The sequence below is a fragment of the Thermobia domestica genome, chromosome 1 (genome assembly GCF_964235325.1).
Source record: "Thermobia domestica chromosome 1, izTheDome1.hap1.1, whole genome shotgun sequence".
In the NCBI taxonomy this organism is placed as follows: Eukaryota; Metazoa; Arthropoda; class Insecta; order Zygentoma; family Lepismatidae; genus Thermobia; species Thermobia domestica.
Genome location: NC_137454.1, coordinates 129514148 through 129537389, shown reverse-complemented (window position 1 = coordinate 129537389; position 23242 = coordinate 129514148). Strand labels below are relative to the sequence as shown.

At 35.6% G+C, this 23242-nt stretch overlaps 1 protein-coding gene across 1 annotated transcript in view; it reads left to right on the top strand.

The window, feature by feature from the left end:
* Window positions 1-406: 406 nt before the first annotated feature.
* Window positions 407-23242, top strand: part of LOC145689243 (facilitated trehalose transporter Tret1-like) — a 43525-nt gene continuing 20689 nt past the window's right edge. The window contains exons 1-2 of the mRNA XM_081763382.1: window positions 407-765; window positions 18656-18797. Coding sequence (XP_081619508.1) covers window positions 721-765; window positions 18656-18797 — 187 coding nt within the window. The 5' untranslated portion in view covers window positions 407-720. The remainder of the gene's footprint in view (window positions 766-18655; window positions 18798-23242) is intronic.

Here is a 23242-nt window from a genome sequence, read left to right as displayed (position 1 = left end):
ATAAGAATAGGCATTATATTTGCGAAGGTGTCGTAAGAGATATTTGAACGGAATACTCAAAATCCGCCACTGTTTGTTTTAATTCGTTTCTTTAAAGATTTTCAAATATACGTCTTCTATCCAGTCCTTGTTATGAATTCCTCGCTATGTATTGCACAAGCAAACTCAACGAAGGAATTCAATGAAACCAGATTTGAAATCACCTTGATCAATATCTACAGGTACAAAAACAAAATGTTTGAAACCCAAAACGAATAATATTTTTCATAAAAACTTCCAAAACAAGAGGGACAAAATAATAATAATAGTAATAATCACAATAAAAATCTGTTACAAACGAGTTCCTATTTGTCCACCCGAAAGAAATTACGTCATACTTCAATGTTTTGCTTTGGATTTGCACACCATTCACATTTGCAGTAAAGCAGCAAGAGAGAGAACAATCCGTATTGTGGTGCGGTACATGGTCACTTCAGCTGTGAATTGAACGATATCTGCATGTCTACTACAGCTGTAACATTTGTATTTATTGTATACACTGTAGTGTGTGATACACAGGACATGCCTTACTGAAGTGTACATAAAAATCTTATGTTCTTAGCAATGATCTTTATGGACAAGGAAGAAGTGATTTAAGAGTTTTTAATCATTCTTTTTAAAATTCTACTTTGTGTTATTTATCTGATAGTTTGTATATTTTATTCATTGTGACCGGTGAATATGGAGACTGCATTTTACAAATCGACACCAGGAGTAGGCATTCAGGTAAGCGCATGTGAGATTTAAATTATAATTATTACCTATTACCCAGATTGGACAGTGATTGTTTCCTCATGGAAATTGATGGGACAAGAATTTCAAACATCGGAATTTGATGTTTTGTAAATTCTGAAAATTACTTAAGTTCAATGAAACATAAGTTTGAGTTGCTAAAAGTTAGGAGCATTGATCTCGCATACTTCCCTACCTCCGCTGTTTATATATATATATATATATATATATATATATATATATATATATATATATATATATATATATATATATATATATATATATATATATATATATATAACTATTGTAAATTTAAGTAGTTGTTTGAGGTATTTCGTTACCGAAAAGTGGAGTCATGACTAACGTTGTAAAGGGCCCCTAAGAAATTGGCTACTTCTGATTTCAATCCCCTATCTGTCTGAGATTATTTTCGGTTCAGTTACCTATGCATGAATGTAACTTGCTTTGTGATTTGTGGTTTTCCTTTACGCCTTTATGCAATGCTAAGTTTATGAAAAATAAAATGTTCTCTCAGCAGACTTTGAATCTGCGTCCAAGCAAGCCTAAAGTAATCATCTTAGCTATACGACTTCGGAAGAGCCCTGCAATAGTAATTAAGTTCATGAAAGTTTAGTTAGGTAACTCCTGGAAAAAAACATCTTTGAACAGACCAGGAGGAAAAGTGAAGAAATGTTTAAAATAGAATTTTGGACAGATTGATAATAAAACCCTGATAGGTTGAATCTGAAGCTTTTGATTCTGTGGTAATGAACCCTAGAATTTCTGGAACCATGAAGTCAGTTTAGGATCGAAAACAGAGTTGATTAAAACTAGATATTTTACAAATAATAATAATCCAAATAACTTTGTCTGAATTTCCTCGTGGCTATGTGATTAGCGTAACCGCCTTTGACGTGGGAATTCTGGTTTGATTCCTGGGACGGTAAACTCAAATCCAAATTTATGCCTGGCTATGAGGTTGCCCATCCTTCAAGAATGGTCGGAAAAGGCCGGACATGTAACGATCAGATAGGCAAGTTTAAAATGATCCTACTTTCCATGTATATGAATACGCATGCTTACCTAGGAACGCTTACCTTTGGTTCGTATTAGAATATGTGCCACGGGTGGCATTTAAAAGATGTACCGGTAAACGCCTTTTATATGTTTAGATTTTCTTTTTTATTTAGTTTTAGACATTGTTCCAGGACTAATGCTAGATGAAGCGTGGATCTACAGTTTCGTGTATCATAAAAATTCATACTCTCTCATCCGTAATTGAACTCTGGCCTCACGTATCATAGTCAAGAAATCTTTGTTTTACGTCCCATGGTTATGCCGGCTAGGCTAAAGGAGACTAGTATCACAGACAAGATTAATATAATATAGTGAGAACGGACTTTTTCAAAAAAATCAATACGAGTTGCACTATGCAAAACCATATTCATTAGTGATTCATTAAAAATGAATTGGGAACAGAAATACAATAACAAGTCTCACTTTCAAATATTTCCAATATTAACAATTGGATAGACTAAGGAATATTCGGGATCAATTAATTTAAGGAATATTATAAACGTAAACAGGAAAGTTCTGTCGCTTTTTCACCCACCACATTCAAACATCGATATCTCACCTAAGACGTACCTGGAAGATCAAAAATAGTCCCCATCAGCATCGACGACCTTCTGCCAACGTTCTGGAAGGCCATAGATCCCATCGCGAACCATCGTTGCGAAGCGAAGGGTCACGAAGCGAAGAACGTATCAAGTGTAGTTTACACCTCTACTATGGATTTGAACTGGCATCCCCTAAGGTGATTGTCCAAGAAGTGGAACAGGTGATAATCGAACGGTGCAATGTCCGGGGAGTATGGCGAATGCAAAAGTGTTTCCCAACCAAGGCGTAGAATGGTGTCCCGGGCCATCGTAGCCACGTTGGGCTTAGCGTTGTCCTATAACACGGGGACCTCTTTGCGATTCACAAGTGCTGGTTTCAGAGTTTTGAGTTTTTCTTGAACATAGCTCAACTGCTGACAGTACACTGTTGCATTGATGATCTGACGAGCTGGTAGCAGTTCCTAATGCAAGACTACGCGAACAGTCCTCCAAACACACAGGAGGACCTTCTCCTGGTGCAGTGCTGGTTTCTGCTGTTTTGGAACCGATTCATGGGTTGCTAAGCAATGATGACAAGGTTATAAGGTTGCTTTCCATCTATCTATCCTATATAAAGCAACTTTGTGAACACGTTAACTTCCGTAACTGGGATTAGATTTCAATGACACTTTGCTGATACATTGAGTGCCTTAATACCGCGGTCCAGTTAGACAATGAGTGTCGTGGGTGCAAGGGGAAGCTAACACCCTCTCCCATATAGACGTGGCAATGATCATAGAGCTAGAAAGACGGAACAAACGCCAATCGCAAGCTTTTGCACACCTGAACTCAAAAGAAAGCGGGTCTAATTGTGGACTCATGGGTCGTTTTTGAGATTCCGGGCTACGATCATCGTCACATAGTGCTTTCTACGCGTTTATACCATGTCCTTAATTTTTTTCTCAATGTAATGTTAGTCCTTTTTTTTTTTTTGCAATAGTTTATTCACAAACAGAATTACTTTCTGGCCTAAGCAGCAATTTTTTATCACTTTGCCCTCCTGAGATACCCCCGAAAATAGCATAAAAATCACGAACTTCAACTTTCAGACCTCCATAAATCTATGATGCCAGTATGGTCGAGCAAGGCAAGGTTCTAGAACACAGGTCCCCCTTCTCATTTAGCTGTAATAAAGACAGAAAACAACGTGCCCTGTGGGGCTCTAATCCACCTTCACTCGCTGACGCTCACTCGACAATACCATGATATGAGGGGACCTGTGTTCTAGAACCTTCCCGTCGAGCAAACATTTTCACCATTTTTGGACCACTTCATATCGATTGATCCTTATATTATGCAATTTTACCATTTATTAGGGTGTTTCTACTCGCTTAGACCACCCTGTATATTCTGCAGTACCTATCTTTTTCGATCCCACTTGCAAAGAAATGCTATAATAGCTTATAACAGTCAAATGTAAAGAAAGTTATTTCCGAGAACATTATTATGAACAAAAGAATTGGTAATATAATAATTGAATATGAAGACTATAATTCTAGCTTTTGTTTCCATCACTTTTCCCATGGTGTTAGTTTTAATGATAATTGACTTGAGTGTGTCATAGCATTTTGTAATTAAAATGAAATTTTCCGGAAAGTATAGAGTTTATCTCATCTTATTGCCATATCTCGATAAATTCAAGAGTATGTGTAGAAGAAGACCACAGTGTTGCTTTGTTTAAAAAATTGGTTTCATAATTCGTCAGAGATATGAAATATTACTTAACCAGATGCCCTTCACCAGGTTACTACTTAATTCAATTGATGTTATTCATGTGCATCACATAAATTTTCCTCTTTTCTCGTCTTCGTGTATGAATATCATAATGGAGGAAGCTATTTCGCATCACGTAATTTTTGTATGTGTTTCGGAAAAAGTGAAATTAAATCTCATCCACTTATATATAATATATAACTAACCATGAACCTTTCCTTTGACTTGAGAAAGATATTATGTTTTGATAAGAGTGGCAAGAAATTGCAAAAAAAAAAAAAAAATAGTTTGCTATTTACTGCAATCCTGCCGACATACCTAGGTATAAGGTTACAAACGTTCTGGAAAAGTGGATGATTTTTTTAATGTGCAGTCACTAGCAAAAATGAACATACTATCTTACTATTTTTGTCAATACCGATTTTTATCCTAACTATTGAGGACACAAAGAATTAAAAACATGTTTGTTGAACCTATTTTGGAAGAAATTTCCGAAGAGAAGAATATAGTTTAGGACTAAGTTAAGTATAGTGGACGGTGGTTCAGTGGAAGAGTGCTCACCTTTAGTATGAGTGGTTATTGATTTGATTCCAGGAAATGAGAGTTTGTAATGGACAACATTGTGTTCGATTTTTGGAGAAGAGGAGGAGAGATTCCCTACTTTTTCTCGCTTTCTTTTATGTCATTCACTTGCAATCATCATCCGTCTCTCAATCTACAAAGAATATCATATATGCTGGAAGTAAAACTAAACATTTCATTCAATTTTAAAACTGAAATTGACTATTTCTATTGTGCTTTTAGAAAAGAAAAAGCTTTTTGACGATACACAGTTTATCACTTTCATTTGATGTTGAGTAGCAAAGTATGATAGGGAAAATAATGTTTCCTCTCTATTGTTTCAGGTTTAGTTTCTTAAAAATTCGTTATTTTAGGTTTATGCAAATTCCTATTCACATAAACTCTTGAGTAAAGCACTAGACTTGAAGATAAGAAATATTCCAAATATACTGCGCTTTTTGAGCATTGTATTCATATGAATCATACGTAAACTTAGTTAATAATATTTAAAAAGTGGATTATATGATAGTGTTTACATCTGTATAAAGGATATGGTCTAATAACTGCTTTTTACAATATCGTTATTACTTTACTTTATTACATACAAAAAATAATAATGGCGTTTTAAAAATATTTTATAGGTATGGGATAAATCACAGAAAGCTCTCAGTATGGCGTACTGTTATGTATCACCAGTCCCAAAGCACTGTAAATATTGTTCAGTATATGATAGAATTCAGATAAGCACCAAGCAAAAATCGAACTCTTAATCTCGTTCTCTCTCTCACCAAATTATAGTACACGAAGCATTTAATTGCAACGGAGCCTCCCAACGTCTGCTGTCTTGACCATGTTTGTATTTTATGTGTGTTACTAATACAGAATCTAGGATCCGAAAAAAAAGTAGTAGTAGCTCCCTCCTTCCCGTTTGACACGGATAATGTACGTGTTTTGTTTAAACGACTTGACATACAGACCCAATATTTACTATATTAGCGCTTTTGGGGAGCGCAGTTGCTCAGTGGTAGAGCGCTTACCTCTGGTGCATGGGGTCCTTGGTTCGATCCCCGGATGGTGGACAATACCGTGTCCGTTTATTTTCTGTGGGTACTCCCGTTTCCTCCCACAATAGGCTTACTCGTGTGACGTTAAACTTAAAGATTTCATTTTATGAGAGATTGCTGGCATATTTTGCTTCACAGAATATACCAGCAAGTTCGATATGGGGTGATATCAATAAAACGGAGAAGTTAATCATTACGCCCAATTTTGAAGTAGTTACTCGCATTGGTATCAATAAAAAGAGAACTGAGCACTAGTCGACTCGGCTGACCTCGAAGAAGCCCCACCCTTTTGAAGTAACCACACCTCTATTCTCGAGCCGAGTAACTACTCCGCGTTTGATATCAATAAAAATCAAAGACTCCTCTGTGATGCTAGTAACTTCTCCAGATTTGTGGAGCAAGCTAAATAGGTGACTCCGTGCGAAATATGACAGAGTATATGATTGTTTTACTACGTAGAAAAACTTATAAACTGCATAGAAATGTTGGAAATGGAGATTACAAAAAGCATTATAAGTTTATGAAAGAAAATGTAGTGATTAGCACAACATTTTTTTAAGGAGAATCAACCGAAATTCGGGGTGGTGGACTACGTAATGACGAAAAGATGAGGTTTTCTTTAAGGGCGCCGATCCTGTGGGGGCCCGCCCCCCCCCAAAGCTCATGTGGGCCCCCTATTGTATTTATGAATATACAATATTTGGCATAATTAGAGTGCAATTTGTCTTAAAATCCTGATATATATACCTTCTGCATCTGAATGCCCTCCTCCCCAAATTTACAGAGAAATCGGTGCCCCTGGTTTTCTTGCGTTACGTGAGTGATCCGGGATTCCAGGTCGGAATGTCAGGGGATTCTGGTGTGGCTCAAAGTACTGTCTATGACTACCTGAAAATGGATTGTTTCCGGAAGTGTGCGTAATATACAAACAGCAAAGGCAGAGTGGCAAGAACAATATACATTTCCAGGTGCTATCGGAACACTTGACTAGGTACAAGTGGCATTAAAGAAACCTAGTATTTTGGAGAGTAGTACGTTAATAGGAAGAGCTATTTCGTGGCTATGCGGTTAGCGTACATGCCTTTGGCATAGGAGACCCGCGTTCGATTCCCGGCAGGAGCTCATGTGGTTTGGATTCCACGTTAATCAGTGGATTCTGTCTCATATAGGCACGCTACTGAAAAGGACGTTAAACTAATAATCAACTCAACTCAACGTTGATAGAAAGGGTGTACGTATACATGAGAATGTATTTTGTTTATGTCAAGGCGAAAGGGGACACGTATGGTGTGGAAAACGCAATCAGATGGACATGATTTATGACGTGGGTGGCTGGACTTTTTTAAAAAGAAAACAAAGGAGCCAAGTGTCTGATTTCGTTTTTAAAGCAAAACAATCTACAAAGACCTTGGACAACACGTGATATGCGCTTGTCGTGTTAATCTTGATATTGCTGGATTCCAATCAACATCCATCAGCTCAAATAGGTTCATTTCCATGGTTTCAGTATTACTTTCTTCTTTCCTTTTTTTTATTTTTTCTTCTTTTTTTATTTTTGTTTTATTCTCGCTCGAATATTAAAGATTCTCTTTTGAATTTGTGTCTCAGTCGTAGATGTATTTGATATTTCGTTGCATTTCACTGTAATTACCTTCAAAGTTTCGGCTTTCCTTCGTTTACTTTCTGGTAGCTGTGACTTTGAAAGTACCACTGGAAACTCTTTTACAATATCCACAAATGCACTTTGATTGAAGCTATCGTTGCTACTTGCCCGTTTCATGGCTTTTAAGATACTACGCCATAGGTTAAAAACAACGAAATGACTGCGCGATGAATGGGAGAAATGAGTAATCACTTCTTTTATTGATACGACTCAGTGCTACGTGCAGAGGAAGCGCGAGTAAACGTTCATAAATCTGGAGCAGACTAGACCTGAGTAGTGGCTTGTTTTATTGATACGAAATTGAGGGAGGAGATTACTCCAGGTGTAGTTACTCCGATTCTCGAGCAGGACTTCTCAGGGGTAGTTACTTATTTTTATTGATATCACTGAAATTCCACTATGTAGAAGACAGGAAAAATTGTACTATTACATTCTTTTTAAACCGTTTGACATAAATGATCGACATTTGATATGAAACATTGTTTTATTCAGTAAAGAAAACTACTTAGCTACCCTGAACTTCAAGGAAATTGATTTAAAGGCAATTATAAGAACTAATTTCGGGCGTCGTCAGGTGCAAAAATGTAATTCAGTTATATTTGAGTATAGAAAAAGAAATTTAGGGGCGAACTCGTCATAACAATTTAAGGAAAAGAGGGAAAATAGAAAAATAGATTTCATCTAATGATTTCTATGATATAGTGAATCTTCTATTTTCAGATGCAACGACCTATTAATTTAGTAATAAAATGAGGAAAATCTACAAAGTTTTGAATTAGAGAAATACAATCCAACATTTTCATCAACTGATAACAATACAATTAGTAATGTATTTGTTTTAGAAATAAATTTATCAAATTCCATAAAAATTTGCTGAAAAGATTTCCCCCCAAAAGAAAAAGAAAACGTATTAAAGAAAACAATCTTGCATAGATTAACTGTTCTCATATGATAAATATGTTAACAGTATGTCTCTTAACAATTTCTAGAAAATTAATATGTTTTATAATTATCAGTGAATGATTCATAACTGTTTATAGGGTCAAATTGTTTACCAAAAATAGTCTCACAAGTTCCTCAAGCTAGAGGATTGACACATATTTCGACATTTTCGAATATTCCGAGTCTAAAGGGGGAAATGCGGTAATTTCAATAATATCGTAGTTTCAGAAAATGATCAAAGCGCGGAAAAGGTTGATCCGTTTTAAATCAATTTTTGAATATGGTTAGCGCTTTGGTCGAGCTGGGTTTTGTATCATTTTCTTTTATTGGTATACATATCCTAAGGAAAAGAAAGAGGGTTAAAGTTATTTGCCAAATGAACCACGCTTTAAAAATAAAGGAACATGTATGTATATAGCGACTTCAAAACTTCCTCTTCTAAAAGGAGAAAGAGAGAGAAATGTTGTAATTTTCGATCTTGTACCCATAAAGATTTTACTTAACGGTTTGTATGAATTGGATGGATCTATGAATTTAGGGTGTGAGATAGCGATTTTACTCGGTCTTGAGGTTCAGAAAAAGTCATTTAGGAACAACTATGGGAGACTTCACGTAACTCCAGTGAAACCAAAATCACATCTACACGTATCTTGAAAACAAGAGAAAAGTTCGTATATACCTTTCAAATAGTTTCCATATGGGTAAGGCCTATAATTCTTAGTCTTCCCGTACGGAGAACGGATACTTCCGCTGGTTCTTTATAAATACTTAAGAGTAACATTAATTTGAATAGACTTCTTTGAAGTTTCGGTGTTTCCACAAAAAAAGAAGCAATTTTCAAAATTTAATTTTAAAATAAATTGTGTAATACCGAACTGGAAATATCACCTTTTCTTAGCCAATAACTGCTCATTAAAGATATCTAAAGAAAATTTGTATCGTGCAGAATAAACTGCTTGTAAGTCAATGCACTTTCTTTCATGATTAACTGCACAGAAAAGTTCGCACATGTCTGCTTGTTTACTGTTATGTTATTTTGTTAACAAAGAGAAAAACTGATTCCTTTTATCATGTATATGCAGTCATTCGAAAAGCTGTTAAATTTTACATTCATGTTCAATGACAAACTTTAATACGATCGATAAGCTTTAAAAAAAAATCTGATCATAATTCTGCTACTTCTTACGTGGCACTACAAGGAAACAACTCGTTGAACTTGAATTTTATATCTGCTAGCTGTAATGCCCGTTTTTCGCACGGGAAGAATAGAGCTTATGGTATATATTTGAAAGTATAGAAATAAATGAAATAGGAAGCCTTCGGCGTTGCCAGAGTCCTTGCAGGACTTTGAAAGGGTCGTCCGAAAACCTTAAATTTCTCCTGCAAAAATTGCAATATAAGCGTCATGTATGGTCTGTATGCGGGGATTTCAAGGTTATTAGATAGTAGCGACATTTCAGATTTTGCCTGAGTTGGGGGAAGATTACCCACCGACATGAAAGTTTCACGATTTTAAGTAGTATTTTAGTGTATTGTTCATTAAAGAGCATGTGATTCTTAAACCTACAGGGGCAACAATTGCTCCCTGCCCTCCCCAAATGACGCCCCTGTGGTTAACAAGCAGGCTACATTAAATTTCCTTGCCTTTTTTGTGTGAATGCGACTGCAGAATACGGACGGAACGTTGGATTCGGAAGCAGCATATATATGTAGATTGATCACAATATTATGCTAAATACTTGTCTCAATATGGCATACGTGGCGTAGCAAACCAGTGGTTTTCATCCTACCTTACAAATAGATGCCAAACTGTTCAAATTACAAAAGTTGAATCAAATCGATCCTGCACTTTCTTCTCAAAACAAACAAAAATTAATAGAGGTGTCCCTCAGGGCTCTATTTTAGGCCCTACTCTATTCATAATTTACGTAAATGATCTCATAAAAACTTTACACCCCACAAAATGCATGTTATATGCTGATGATATAAATATAGTTATTACTGAACAGACCAAAATTTAGTATTGGTAAAGACAGAAAAAGTTATAACCAAAATAGTTACTTGGTTGAATGCAAATAACCTTCTCCTAAATACAGACAAAACAGTCGAAATAAACTTTCGTTTTCCAGGAAATAATCCATCCTTCCCTTCGCTAAACATTAATGGAAAACAAATTGAGTATTCTCATGCAACAAAATTACTTGGTGTTTACATCGATGATGATTTGTCTTGGCAAACCCATGTTAAAACATTATATAAAAAATTGACTACTTTATGTTTTGCGTTCTTTAGGTTACGAGATACAGTTTCACGAAATAGCTTATTATCGATATACTATGCAAAAGTTCAATCACTCCTCAGTTTTGGAATTATTTTTTGGAGGTCAGCCGCATGCAGTCAGGAAACATTTCGGATACAAAAGAAAATACTACGAATAATATTCAGACTAAATAAAAGAACATTATGTAAACAAATATTTAGATCACAAAAAATTTTAACCCTTCCAAGCCTATACATATATAAATCTATACACTTCGTGAAACAAAACAAACAGATGTTTATACAAACAAAAGATATTCATGCATACAACACGCGGCAATTAAACGACATTTACGTAGTACAACAAAATTACTCCAAGTACCAAAAAATATTTATTTAAATTGTACGAGACTTTATAATATGTTACCATCACATTATAAAGAGGTAAATTTAAAACAAAATTCGTACTCTGTTACTTTCTAAAGCATATTATTCAGTTCAGGAATTTGCAAATGATAACGATGTGTGAATATGATGTAATTATGTAACAAATTTAACATGTGATGTTTGTTATAGTTTTGTACTTCAAATGGTGTAATAAGCTGTAATTACAATTTGCATTTATATACATGACAATTGTAGAACTTATAGGAGATACTCTTCATATTGTAAGTCAAAACAGGCAAAATAAATAAATTCCACAGGTTGATCCATCGAAAATACTGTTGCCCTAGTTGCATATAAAATTAGGTTCAATAAAGCAATAAAGCAACCTTAAGCACGGAAAGTTAATGCTTTCAGTGCCTTGATCTTAAGTTTTCACCAATCACGTTTGGAAAAATCAAATACAATTTATTAAAGTTCATGGGTTTCTCAAATTCAAGAGGACATTTATTCTCCTGTCCCTTCCAAATAACGTCCTCTTGTGTACGACCAGAATAATAATAATAATAATAATAATAATAATAATATGATGTCGGGATATGTTCCCTCGTGAAGAAATCCTTATAATATAAATTACTCGGTAGTATGTATTTGCAAATTGGCAAGATAGTAAGGGAACGCACGTGCGTATATTATTTACTACCAGATAATGAGGAACATACTTTATTTATAACGGAAATAATCATCATCAACTTGTCACTTGACAACAACAGGGAAGTAAATCTACTTGACTCCTAATTGAAGATCATATGACCCTAGACCTCAAGTCAGACTGTTTTCCCAGGTAATTTAATTCATCGTTAAAGAAAAATGGCTAAGAGATTTTTCTTAGAAATTTAGTTTCTTTATTTTCCTTCCTATTACAAACACACACTATATAACCATTACTACGAACTGACCATACCACAGACTAAGCACACTACTGCTTGTAGTTAAACATGACAACACTAAGAACACGTTAAGCTCTAAGAACCTCACATTAAGCTGTAGGTCTATGTCTCATATAGCTTCCTCCTCTGCGCGTAAACATAGTAAATTGCAAACACAGTTCAATTTTTTTACGGATCAGACAATTTAAAAATAAAAAACAAGACTTTCTCCTTTTTGTGCTTACCTTTGTCTCAAAAAAAAGAAAAAAGGGTCCCTGGTTCGATCACAGCTCTCGCCAAGTGAACTTCGTGGTGGACAAACACCGTGTGCGTGGGTTTTTCTCGAGGTTCTCCCGATTCCATCCATTTTCTTCATTCCGCCATTTCATCCAATTATCATCTCCGTCTCCTTTAGCCTAGCCAGCATAAGTGTGGGACGTAAAACAGACTTTTCCGTCGTCTACCAGTGGAGCAGCTGCTCAAGAAGTGTACAGTAAGTAGGATGAAGACAGGTTTGTAGTGGCTCCATTATAATTTGAAAAATCTTCACATGGCCATCCAAGAGCCCGGTAGTGCATATGGAGAGCACCATGACAGCTCCTAGCTATCATTAGGTCATTCCTGTTCATGTACACACTTTCATATGGACCATAGTTATTTCCAGCTGGAAATTGCATCTTTTCAGTAGGACAGCCGCTCCTTGTCACAAGGCTAACACATTATGCTGCAATTGTTCGAGGAGCACACTGGTGAATTTCAATTGCTGCAATGGCCCTCAAAATCACGCGATTTTAACCTAATTGAACACCTTTGGGATGTTACTGAACGTCAAAATTGAAGTTGTTCACGAATGGCACTCTTCGCGGAATTTATAGAAATTAAATGACTTGGATGTGTGCGGATGTAGTCCGCCATGCCTTCAAGCACCTACCATGGCCTCATTGCTTTCATGGCAACCCACATTGCTACTGACCTGGGAGACGAAGTTGAACATTCCAGATATTAGATAGGTTGTCATAATGTTTTAACTGATCAGTGTGTATTGTGTTTGACATGGAATAAATACTTGTGGATTTTATGTAAGTAACTACAGCCTTGTTTGCATTAAATGTGGCGCTTATGTCAAATTTTTTTTTAAAAAAATGTAACATATTCTTAAGCAACATAATCACTATCCATTTATAAATAAAGTCAGGCAGCTAACGTAGTGAAGCCGTGACTGTTAAATATTAGAAATTATCATTAGTCACAGACGAGAAATTTCCCTTTTATAATAATAATAATAATAATAATAATAATAATAATAATAATAATAATGTAACAAATTGACTAAGTGCTCATATAAGACTGTTTTCTCATTGGTTTTATTTTCTCTCTTTAAAATTAAAATTACGAGACAGTAAGTATACTACTTAAATAAGTTGACCAATGAGTGGTAGAAATTCCTTCTGTTCCTCACAGATCACTACGCTGTCCCTTCGGTAAGGTGATTTCAAATTTATAGTCTTTTAATATATTTTATTTGGTCTAATTTAATCACCGTTATGGGGAAGTAGAACACATTAATCATCACTTGTCATATTTTCCCTTCAATTTTCTGCAAAATGTTCTGCCGTCACTTCGGTTGAATGATTTTGTTGGTGTATCTACTTATAATACAAAATCACGTCAGTCTGTGAATAACATTAATTCCTAATAGTTAACAGTCGTTGCTCCACTACGTTCACTGCCTGCCTGTTTTTATGTTAAAATGCGTAATGATAATGGTGAACGCGTATGCTGTTTATTATTAAGACGAGGGCCGTATTAAATGTAAATAAGATTATAATTACTTATGTAAAATCCACAAGTATTTATTCCTTGTCAAGTGCAATATAATTTAGTAACTAAACAACATGAACGCAGTATTTAAACTACAATGAGTTGTTACCGTTTGCCTTTAGGATATTACAATATATAACAAATTTTACCAACTAATTGTCATTAGCAAACCGTAACCATCTAACTTGAGCATTAAAATTTGTGTAAGAGAAAATTAGTTGGTGAACAAACTTTAAAAAAAGAAAGTTGAATGTATACAATAGAACTTTTAATTAAGGATAACTTTAATCTTTAGCGTACAGAGATCCGAAGGCTTGGGGGGATAATGATTTCTTTCGTTTATTATTAAACATTTAACATTAAAAAGAAGTGCCTAAAAATAGAATGTTTTTTAAACAGTGCATATTTTGAGGAAGTATACATATATAGTATCTTGGGTAAAGATGCCCCACTCAGTGAAGACGCCCCTTCTCGAATTACTCAAGGCCTGTGCCTCGTAGTCACAGAACTTGCCATGCGCGTGAAAGAGTACACAGTCTTCAATAAATATATGTGGAAGTTACATCAGAGAAAGAAGCTGCTTTTGTTCAGGCCTGTTCACAAAGCTAAGTTACTCTTATTTCAGTGTCTATAATTTTAGAGTGTGAAACGTAGTAATGCTGTTGACTGTAGTTAAACAGAAATACATGAGTAAAATATAATTGCTTAATAACTTCAGTCTTTTATAAACGCTAATATGCTTTGTTATGTTTGTTTGTTCATGAGTATGTCACGTGATCGACTGGGGCATCTTTGCTTCAAAATTGGGAAAGTTACCTCAGTGAAATTGAAGCAAAGATGCCCCACTTTATAGCACTAAAAGTTTAAGATTTCTGTTTGAGACAACCAGTTTATGACGTGTTCGAAGGGTTTGTACGTTCGTTATATTTTAAACAATGTTTGGTTTGAACACGAAACACTAATTGTTCTGTAATAACCTGTAATTAATTGTTTACTCAGAAGCAAACGGGAAATTCCCGTTTGGAGCAAGAGCTTGGTCTCCTTTCTGGGTTGCTGCTTTCAATGATGTAATATTCTATTTATCAGTAGCGGCTCGTAGTCTGTACAAGCACCGGTTGCAATGTTGCAATATCAAAGGTATGTAGGTACGCGCAAGTGTTCCCCTCCCCCCCCAAAAAAATATTCAGGAAATATGAAGAGGAAAGTGTTTTAAGCTCTATTTGGATATTATTGATTAAATTATTTCTCTAATATTAATTTAATATATAAGCTATTTCCTTTTTTTCAAACAACCACTATCAATGTACGTTTATACACTATTTATATACAAAACCTCTACACTCACGTTATTGAACACGAGATAAATCGAATATACCGTATGTGCTGTAAGCCATGAATGATGGCGTTAATCCGAAAAGAAGAAAAAAAAGCAAGAAAATTGCATGCACGCAGTTAAACAAAATTATTTAATTATATAAACTATGCATTATTTTAGAATGGAAGGTCTTTCTTCGATCTTTCGGGCTTCAAATTTTTCTATGACTTTATTGAAATCTGAAATGCTGCTCGCCAAGTTTCTCTGAATAGAAAGCATCGCTACCGCAAATATTTTCCGCTTTATTTTCTTTAGGGTCCAGAAACACCTCTCTCCTCCGACAATATGCATTTTGTTAGCATTTCTTTGTATAAATATACGGTACAAAAAGTCAATTTTCAGGAACCACGTTTTTTTTTTTTTTTTGTCTGTAAAGAAGCATGAAATCTAAGATGTTTTCCTTTGAAAATGAAAAAAAAAAAATAGTTTAACATTCCAGCAAATTAGGCTAAAGAAGACAGATGAGTATTGGAAGTGAATGATTTGATATTAATTTATGCTCTCCGCCGGAAATCGAACACGTAATAATGTGCACGAAGGACACAGAGCTAGGAATTAGACCCGTAGTAAGACATTTTCTTCTTGGAGACTCGATTGACCCCCCCTTCCCCCAGAATAGGATTTTTTAAAAATAAATCTTATCCCAAGAATTTTCACCTTTGTATTATAAATGTTAAATAAAATCTATTGACTTCGAACGACCGCCCCCCAAACTCTCAGCCTGGATCCGTCCCTGCTACCACCAGACTTATATTTGTTCTTTGCGAGTTTGTTTTGTGAATAACTTCTTTCTTCCACGCGTCTGTATCTTCCTCACCCTATTAACTGAGTCAAGCGCTGCTAAGCGGAGGAATTCGTAACTATTACAGAAGCTGACCAGTTGCGGAAAAAATGCAACCGTAAGGGACCAATACGGGAAGATAGGAGCATTGCAAGAATAAATCCACTTCCCCATGTTAAGAGATAGGAACTCGCTGCCATATGCTCAATGTTACTGCTTCCAGTGGCAACGTTCGCTGCCACTGGAAAGGTAAATCTCTCTCTTTCTTTCCGTTTTTTAATTGACTTTTTTCAGAAATGCATCAATACTGTTTTGCGCTCAAGAGCAAAGGTTTATTTTTTACTGATACACTACTTTAACACTTAAAAATATTTTTAGTATTTAAAAAAATATCCGGTTGCACAACCATGCAACATATAGTACCAGCCGCCACTGCTATTTATGAACTTTTTTTTTCTTTCCGCTACTTACATGATCAATATTGGACTGAATGACCTTCACATAATGTGTATGACACTATAATAGTTGGCTAGCAAGCTGAATCAAAAGAATGTGCATGGATAGAGTTTTAAGCCATTTGTGCGAGCTGAGTATAAAAATTGTTCAAAATACTAAAAATATATCCTTGGGGGAGGGTCCTGCGACACACTTTTGTCACAACTTCCTTTATCTGGTTGAACTATTTTGAAAAGGTAAATCTCTGGGTTAATCAAATATCCCTTCATTGCAAAATGAAGAACATTTCCACTAGTAAATCAGATGTTATCATAAGTGTACCAGTGTTGTAGTTAGCAAGTTGTTATAAGAGAAAGCATTACCTTTTTTAGGGAGCAGGTTTTTACATTTTAAAAGAAAGCCGTTCTCCCGTCTAGTCTAGTGGCTAGTACATATCACTTTGGTATACGAAATCCCGGGTTGGATTCCTGCTGTGAACGCCTTGGAAAATTTGAACGATTACGGTGGTTTGGATTTAAACTGTAGGTTCACTGCATGTCACTGCATTAATTGTGATCGCTAGAATCCAAGTTTGAAAAAAGTTAACAAATGATAATATGTAAGGTCCACAATTCTTTTTTCTCTTTTATTTTTATCCATTGTTTACAAATGCATTTAGAAAATATACATGGAGAATACTTGTCATTTTGTACACAATTTTCTTTATAATTGGATAGATAGTTAGTAGAAATTAAATTTAGTAATATTAGTGGTACAAAAGCATAGTTGCCTGTTTCGATGATGTTTATAAACTTATTTTGAAAAATTGGGAAACTGGGGCATCTTTCCCCCATATGCATTCCGAAGATGCCCCAATTGAAGGTTTTTGTAAGGTTGGTTTATTTTAAGTTCTTAAATTTACTGAGATAAAATTGTCTCCTGAGATATTACAAACAAGACATCAATCTTCTACTTGATCATAAATTCAACAACCTCACTTCAGTTGCAGGAGTGGAAAATAGGTAATAATGAAAAAGTAGGGCAACTTTTCCCAAGTTACTATATATACAGTATATATATATATATATATATATATATATATATATATATATATATATATATATATATATATATATATATATATATAAACGGTAAATGGGCTTCCTACCGCGCATAACAGTTGATTTTAATGTCCAATGATTATACATCGAAGCTGAAGGAGACATATGAATGATGATGATGGAATGACGAAAGTGAGGAGGGGGCGAGAGAACACCAAGAAGACAAACGTACACAGTGTTTGTCCACCACAAAGCAAATTTTGCAGGAGCTAGGATTCGACCAGGAACCCCATGCGCCGTAGGTGAGCGCTTTACCACTGAACTACCGTCGTAATTTTTTTTTTTTTTGTTGAAAACACAACGAAAAAGTCGTAACATTAATTGGTTTTTCTGATTTTTCACTGACTTTTCTCATCTTATTGTTTTCCACTCGGGTTAGTTGGACTGCGAGCGGTCTATTTTATTTGAAATTATCTAACCGGAATCGCCGATAGCGCTTCTTTCGAAACAAGCCATCGGATGTGAGACCCCTTTTGAAGCGGGTTTGTTTTGATCTGAGCTCTCTTTTGACGTGGGACGTGATCTCTTTTTACACGAGGCCGTTTTGATTCGGGTTTTTGGTCCCTCACTTTTATATTCGGGTCCTCCTGTCATATCTTCTGATAGACGTAGGATGCATGTGATCCTACTGTACATTTCTTCCGGTCGCCTCGGCATTTACGCGTCGAACTAATTACGTAGGAGTAACAAAACAACAACTCAACATATCAGAACAACAGGTACAATGATCAGATCGTTCTGTTTAATTCAGACTTCTCTATTCAATTTTTCTCAAATTTACTAAACTTATGATAAATTTAGAAACACGGTGGTTTTTCTCGCCACTATCCGGACTGTTCTTTCTTCTGTTGTAGCATCGACTATAGCTGTTCTTATGAAAAATATTTATCCAGACTTTCGAGCTAGCTACCATAGATAGTTTCTCCTTAGCTTCACCAAACTTGAATTACCCAAAACAAAGCGGATTTGAAGGAGAGGATATAAAGTGTGTTTTGCACTCAATGATGATTCAAATTTCCCTCCAGAGGCTTTCAGTACACGGGGGTGGAAAGAGTTGGTTTGTTCTACTGCATTCGACAGATACCTAAATATGTTCCATTTATTTTAATATAATCATCGTATGCTAAATAAGATTCTTGCATGATAAACTCGATAATAATTTTGATATATCTTTTCAGCTGCTAACTGCAATGGCTGCATCTCTAGGTTATCTGTCTATCGGACTAGTACGAGGCTATTCTTCTCCCGGAGTGCCTTCTATGAATGCAACAGGGCATCATGATGATCTTGTACCCAATGATGAGGTCATCTCGTGGATTAGTAAGTACATATTAGTATGATTTCATATTTGTAATTCGTAGTCTTTCAAGAAATTATATATGAAGCACAACTACGATATTTTAAAATAAATGACAATAAAATGGAATAGCATTTTGAACATTACGTTATAATAGTCATATTTAAATGTCACTTAAATTATGGCATAATTAACACCTTAGTGATTTAAGTCTATAAAAAGTATAGCTTTTACAGGGTGCGGCACGTAAAACCGGCCCGTAAAGTGAACACATAAAATGAAATGTAATGTATTGAATATGATTAACTACAATACATAAATGAAATGTAATGTATTGAATATTACTACTCACCTTCACAGCAGCCTTCACAGCAGGTGCTGAAAGTGTCCTCCGCCCACTTCAACACACATGTGAGCACGATTGAGGAGATTCATATATACCCTTGTCAGTTCTTGTGTTGTAATGCTATTGGTGACATCCTGGATCCTGGTCTTGAGTTCTTCAATTGTGTGTGAATTTGTTTCGTATACTCTTCCCTTTAACAGTCCCCATAAGTAAAAGTCACACGTGGACAAGTCTGGTGACCGAGGAGGCCAAAGCCTTTGCTGATTGTCCTCTCTGGTGTAAACATCTCATGCACAAGGGACAATGATGCAGCTGATGTGTGGCATGTTGCACCGTCCTGCTGCAAGTAACATAACTGACGCTCCTCTTCGGTCAAGTGTGTATAAAACTCCTCCAGGATTCCCATATACACGTCACTGTTCACTGTCGTCTCAAAGAATATGGGCCCAATATCTCCTCCACCTGCATCTTTAATTCAGGTGTGCAGACAGATGGTCGTCTGTTCCTGGGAGCATTTTGAACCGATCCTGTACGCCGCCATTTTTCAATCAATTCCTGAATGGTGCTTTTTGCTGGCACAGAACGTCCTGGAAATTTCTCCCGAAACAAATTCTTTGTTTTCACAAAAGATCCAGTGAGAATGAACCCTTCAACAATGGCAACACGCTCGGGTATCGAATACGGCATTGTCACACACTGACACTCACCCGGCTTAACACAACGAGGCCTTTTTCTCAACTGGTTTCGACAAGTTTCACTGGCTGCGGCTGCACGTGTCTGCTGCAGGTCACGTAAGTCGACCCGACCTCGACATGCCATCTCTTGGTAGGAAGGTAGATTATTTAAGTGTTGCCAAAAACACAATATACCAGAATATTACGACGGGCCGGTTTTACGTGCCGCACCCTGTATAATGGAAAACATTACAGTGTGTTTCCTATCTCTTTGTTCACAACTCGCATCGTAGAATACAAAGTATGATTGCGTGTTGCTCAGGGCCGGCTCTAGGCTATTTGCCGTCCCCCCTTTCTCCTGAAAGAACGCTTTTAAGTACTACCCGATCAGGACAACGAGAGGGAGGGAAAGGGCACTTGTACTAAGTGGGGCCTAAATACTACAAATACAATCTCGTTGTCTTTTTTTTTTAATATGAATCTATTATGTTAATGAAACATAAAACAAACACTTTTGCAGAGGAAATATGGTAATTCTTTTTATAGAATTAAATATTGAGCTTCAATCTCTATATATCAGTTTGTAATTTCAGTGTAGCTAGCTCTTTTATCTTTATTTCTTGATTTTTCTTCTACATCTGTTAAAAAAATTAGAAACACTTGTTTCCACCTTCAATGAGAAGGAACTTGTTTTTGATAAAGACAAAAACAGTTTTCACATCAAAACTGTGATAACTAACTAAATGTAACAGGTGTTCGCTACTTTTCGAGAATTGAATTTTTGTATTGGACAACAATCAAGAAATTCATGTTGGGATTTGTTTGACCATTTACTTTAGCACTGTCCATAGATCTTCAACTAATAAGACCTAAATATGATTTATGAATGAAGTATTCAAACAGGAATCAGCTTAGAAAATTTACCAACCATCATCGCGAAGTCTGTTTCCAACAAGAAATATTGATTTTAAATAATATAGTTATGATAAATTTTATCTCCCCTCAAAACTTACCGTCCCGTGCAAGTGCACGTGTTGCACATATGGTAGAGCAGGCCCTGGTATTGCTATATCGAATATACTAGCGCTTTTCGGTTATTCGTTAGTAGCAGTGCCACGTGTATACCACATGGAGTTTGGTTTGTATGGCGTGATATTTTCTCTCTTATTAAGACCGGAAGTGGTAGTAGATTTATACCACTTTTGGTTTCAATAGAGATAGAAAAGAGTTGGAATATATTCTTATGGATCTTGATTGATTACTGAAAACCTCTTCCCTCTATTACCGTTTTTACCCTATATTGCCATCACCGTTAAAGCTGGAAATGGTTCATTTCAGGGAATTCTAGTTTTAGTAAAGAGATTACAACTCTTTCCCGCTGTTACCATTTCCACTCTATAACGATCAAAATTAAAACCAGAAGTGTTTATTTCTGCCGCTTCCGGTTTAATTAGAGGGTTAAGAGAGAAGACGATACCTATTCTTGAAACGATAAATCGATTCTAAAAACAAAACTACTCGCTCTTTCTTATCGTTTGTGCTCTATGTAATTATTGAAACCGGAAGTTTAGTGGATTTCTACTACTTCCAGTTTTAGTAGCGAGTTAACGATGGAGATAATGCGTATTCCTGCTACGCTTAATCGATTGCAGGAAACGAGTTCTGAGTGTTCAGTACCGTTTTTATTCTATAGCAATCACCGTTGAAACACGAATTGTTTCATTTGCTGCCACTTCCAGTTTTAACAGATTAGAGTTGAAAGGGAATATATTCTTTTTATATCTAACTATAGAAACCCCTTTTACGCTATCTATTACACTTTATATTCTATGGCGATCAACGTTCAAATCGAAAGTGGTTAAGAGGATTAAGAGAGGAGATTATACTAATTTTTAAAACTCTGAATCGATTCTCGAAACCGCTTCTTATTTATGTCTTATAGCTTTCGCTCTATGTAGCTTAGTGAAATTGGAAGTTGTAATCTATTTCTACCACTTCCAGTTTTAATAGATAGTAAAGAATGGTATGAAATCTATCGTTGGGGGTGCTTAATCAATTGGAGAAAACAACTTCTTGCTACCTGTTACGGTTTTTACTTCATAGTGATCAACGCTAAAACCGGAAATTGTTGATTTCTACCATTTATGGTTTAATAGTCCTTGAGCAAACCCCCCCCAAAATAGGGTGTCTGGTTTCATTTAGAGGGAGTAAATGGCACCTGCATTTCTGAGTAGCTAATATTCTGAACTTTCAGATTTGGCATGATACTTTTCGGAAAGCGGTAGCTTTCAGGAGGTAACGCCCCCCTCCCAATTTACTATCTTAAAGAAATTTTTACTTAGCCCAGTAGTCTTTTGAAATACCTGTATCTCTGTCCATTTTTGTTACAGGACTATGACTTATACCTCTTTTGATTTAGAATTATATAGGCTTTTCAATTATTAACTTGTCAATACTATTGACCAAAGTTAAGTAATGAAGGAAAATTTAAGAAAAATTCCCTAAAAATCCCTTTTTACAATTTTCTTCGCTTATTACGTGGCAACACTGCATGGCGAGTAAAAGACCCCTAGGCTATATTTCAGAGTAGCTAATACTGTAAGCTTTCAGATATGTATGATACTTCCCTATTGGCGGTAGTTATCAGGGGCTAAAACCCCCTTTTTAAATCCTTTTGACCTTGACAAGCAGAAAATTTAGTAATGACTTCGAGAAAAGTTGATGTAAAAAATAACAATGGTAAGTGTTTTGATCCTGGTTTTATATAATTGAGTAACTAACCATGAAAGATCATGAAGTTCTAAAGTTTTTATAGGGAAAGGGAAGTAGGGGCAGGAAGGGGGTAATATTTTTCACTTTCAGTTGATGTTTTTTCGCAGAGACCGTCTTGTAACTTGCTTGATGTTTGAAGTAAATTGAATGGGACTATAATTGAAGAGAGTAGGACTATAATTTTTATAAGTATTTCGAACATACAGGGTGATTTTTTTTTTAACTCACGAATTTCATTTGGGTCTAGAATTTCTAACTGAAGTCCGATTTTCATGCGGTTTATGGCAAATCAAGGAAGGATGGGAGATGTATGGGACCATGTTTTCTGGCTTAAATTCATCCGAGGTAATATTGGCCACGCCTCAAGAAAAACCTCAAATTTTCGCCTTACTTGATCATTTGCCACAAACCGCATGGAAATCGGACCTTAGTTAGAATTCTAGATCCAAACGAAATCCGTGAGTTTTAAAAGAATCACTCTGTATAATATTTTAGCCTTGAAAATGTTTTGATTGTAAAATATCACGGAGGTATATGAGTTAAAGAAAAGTTCATAAGTAGCATGGAAATGTTTACAGCATCATTAGAAATATTGTACACATATCAAGGTGTAAATGACATTTTATTTGCATTACATATGTTTATCATTATTCAAATACGTCATGAAAATAATAAT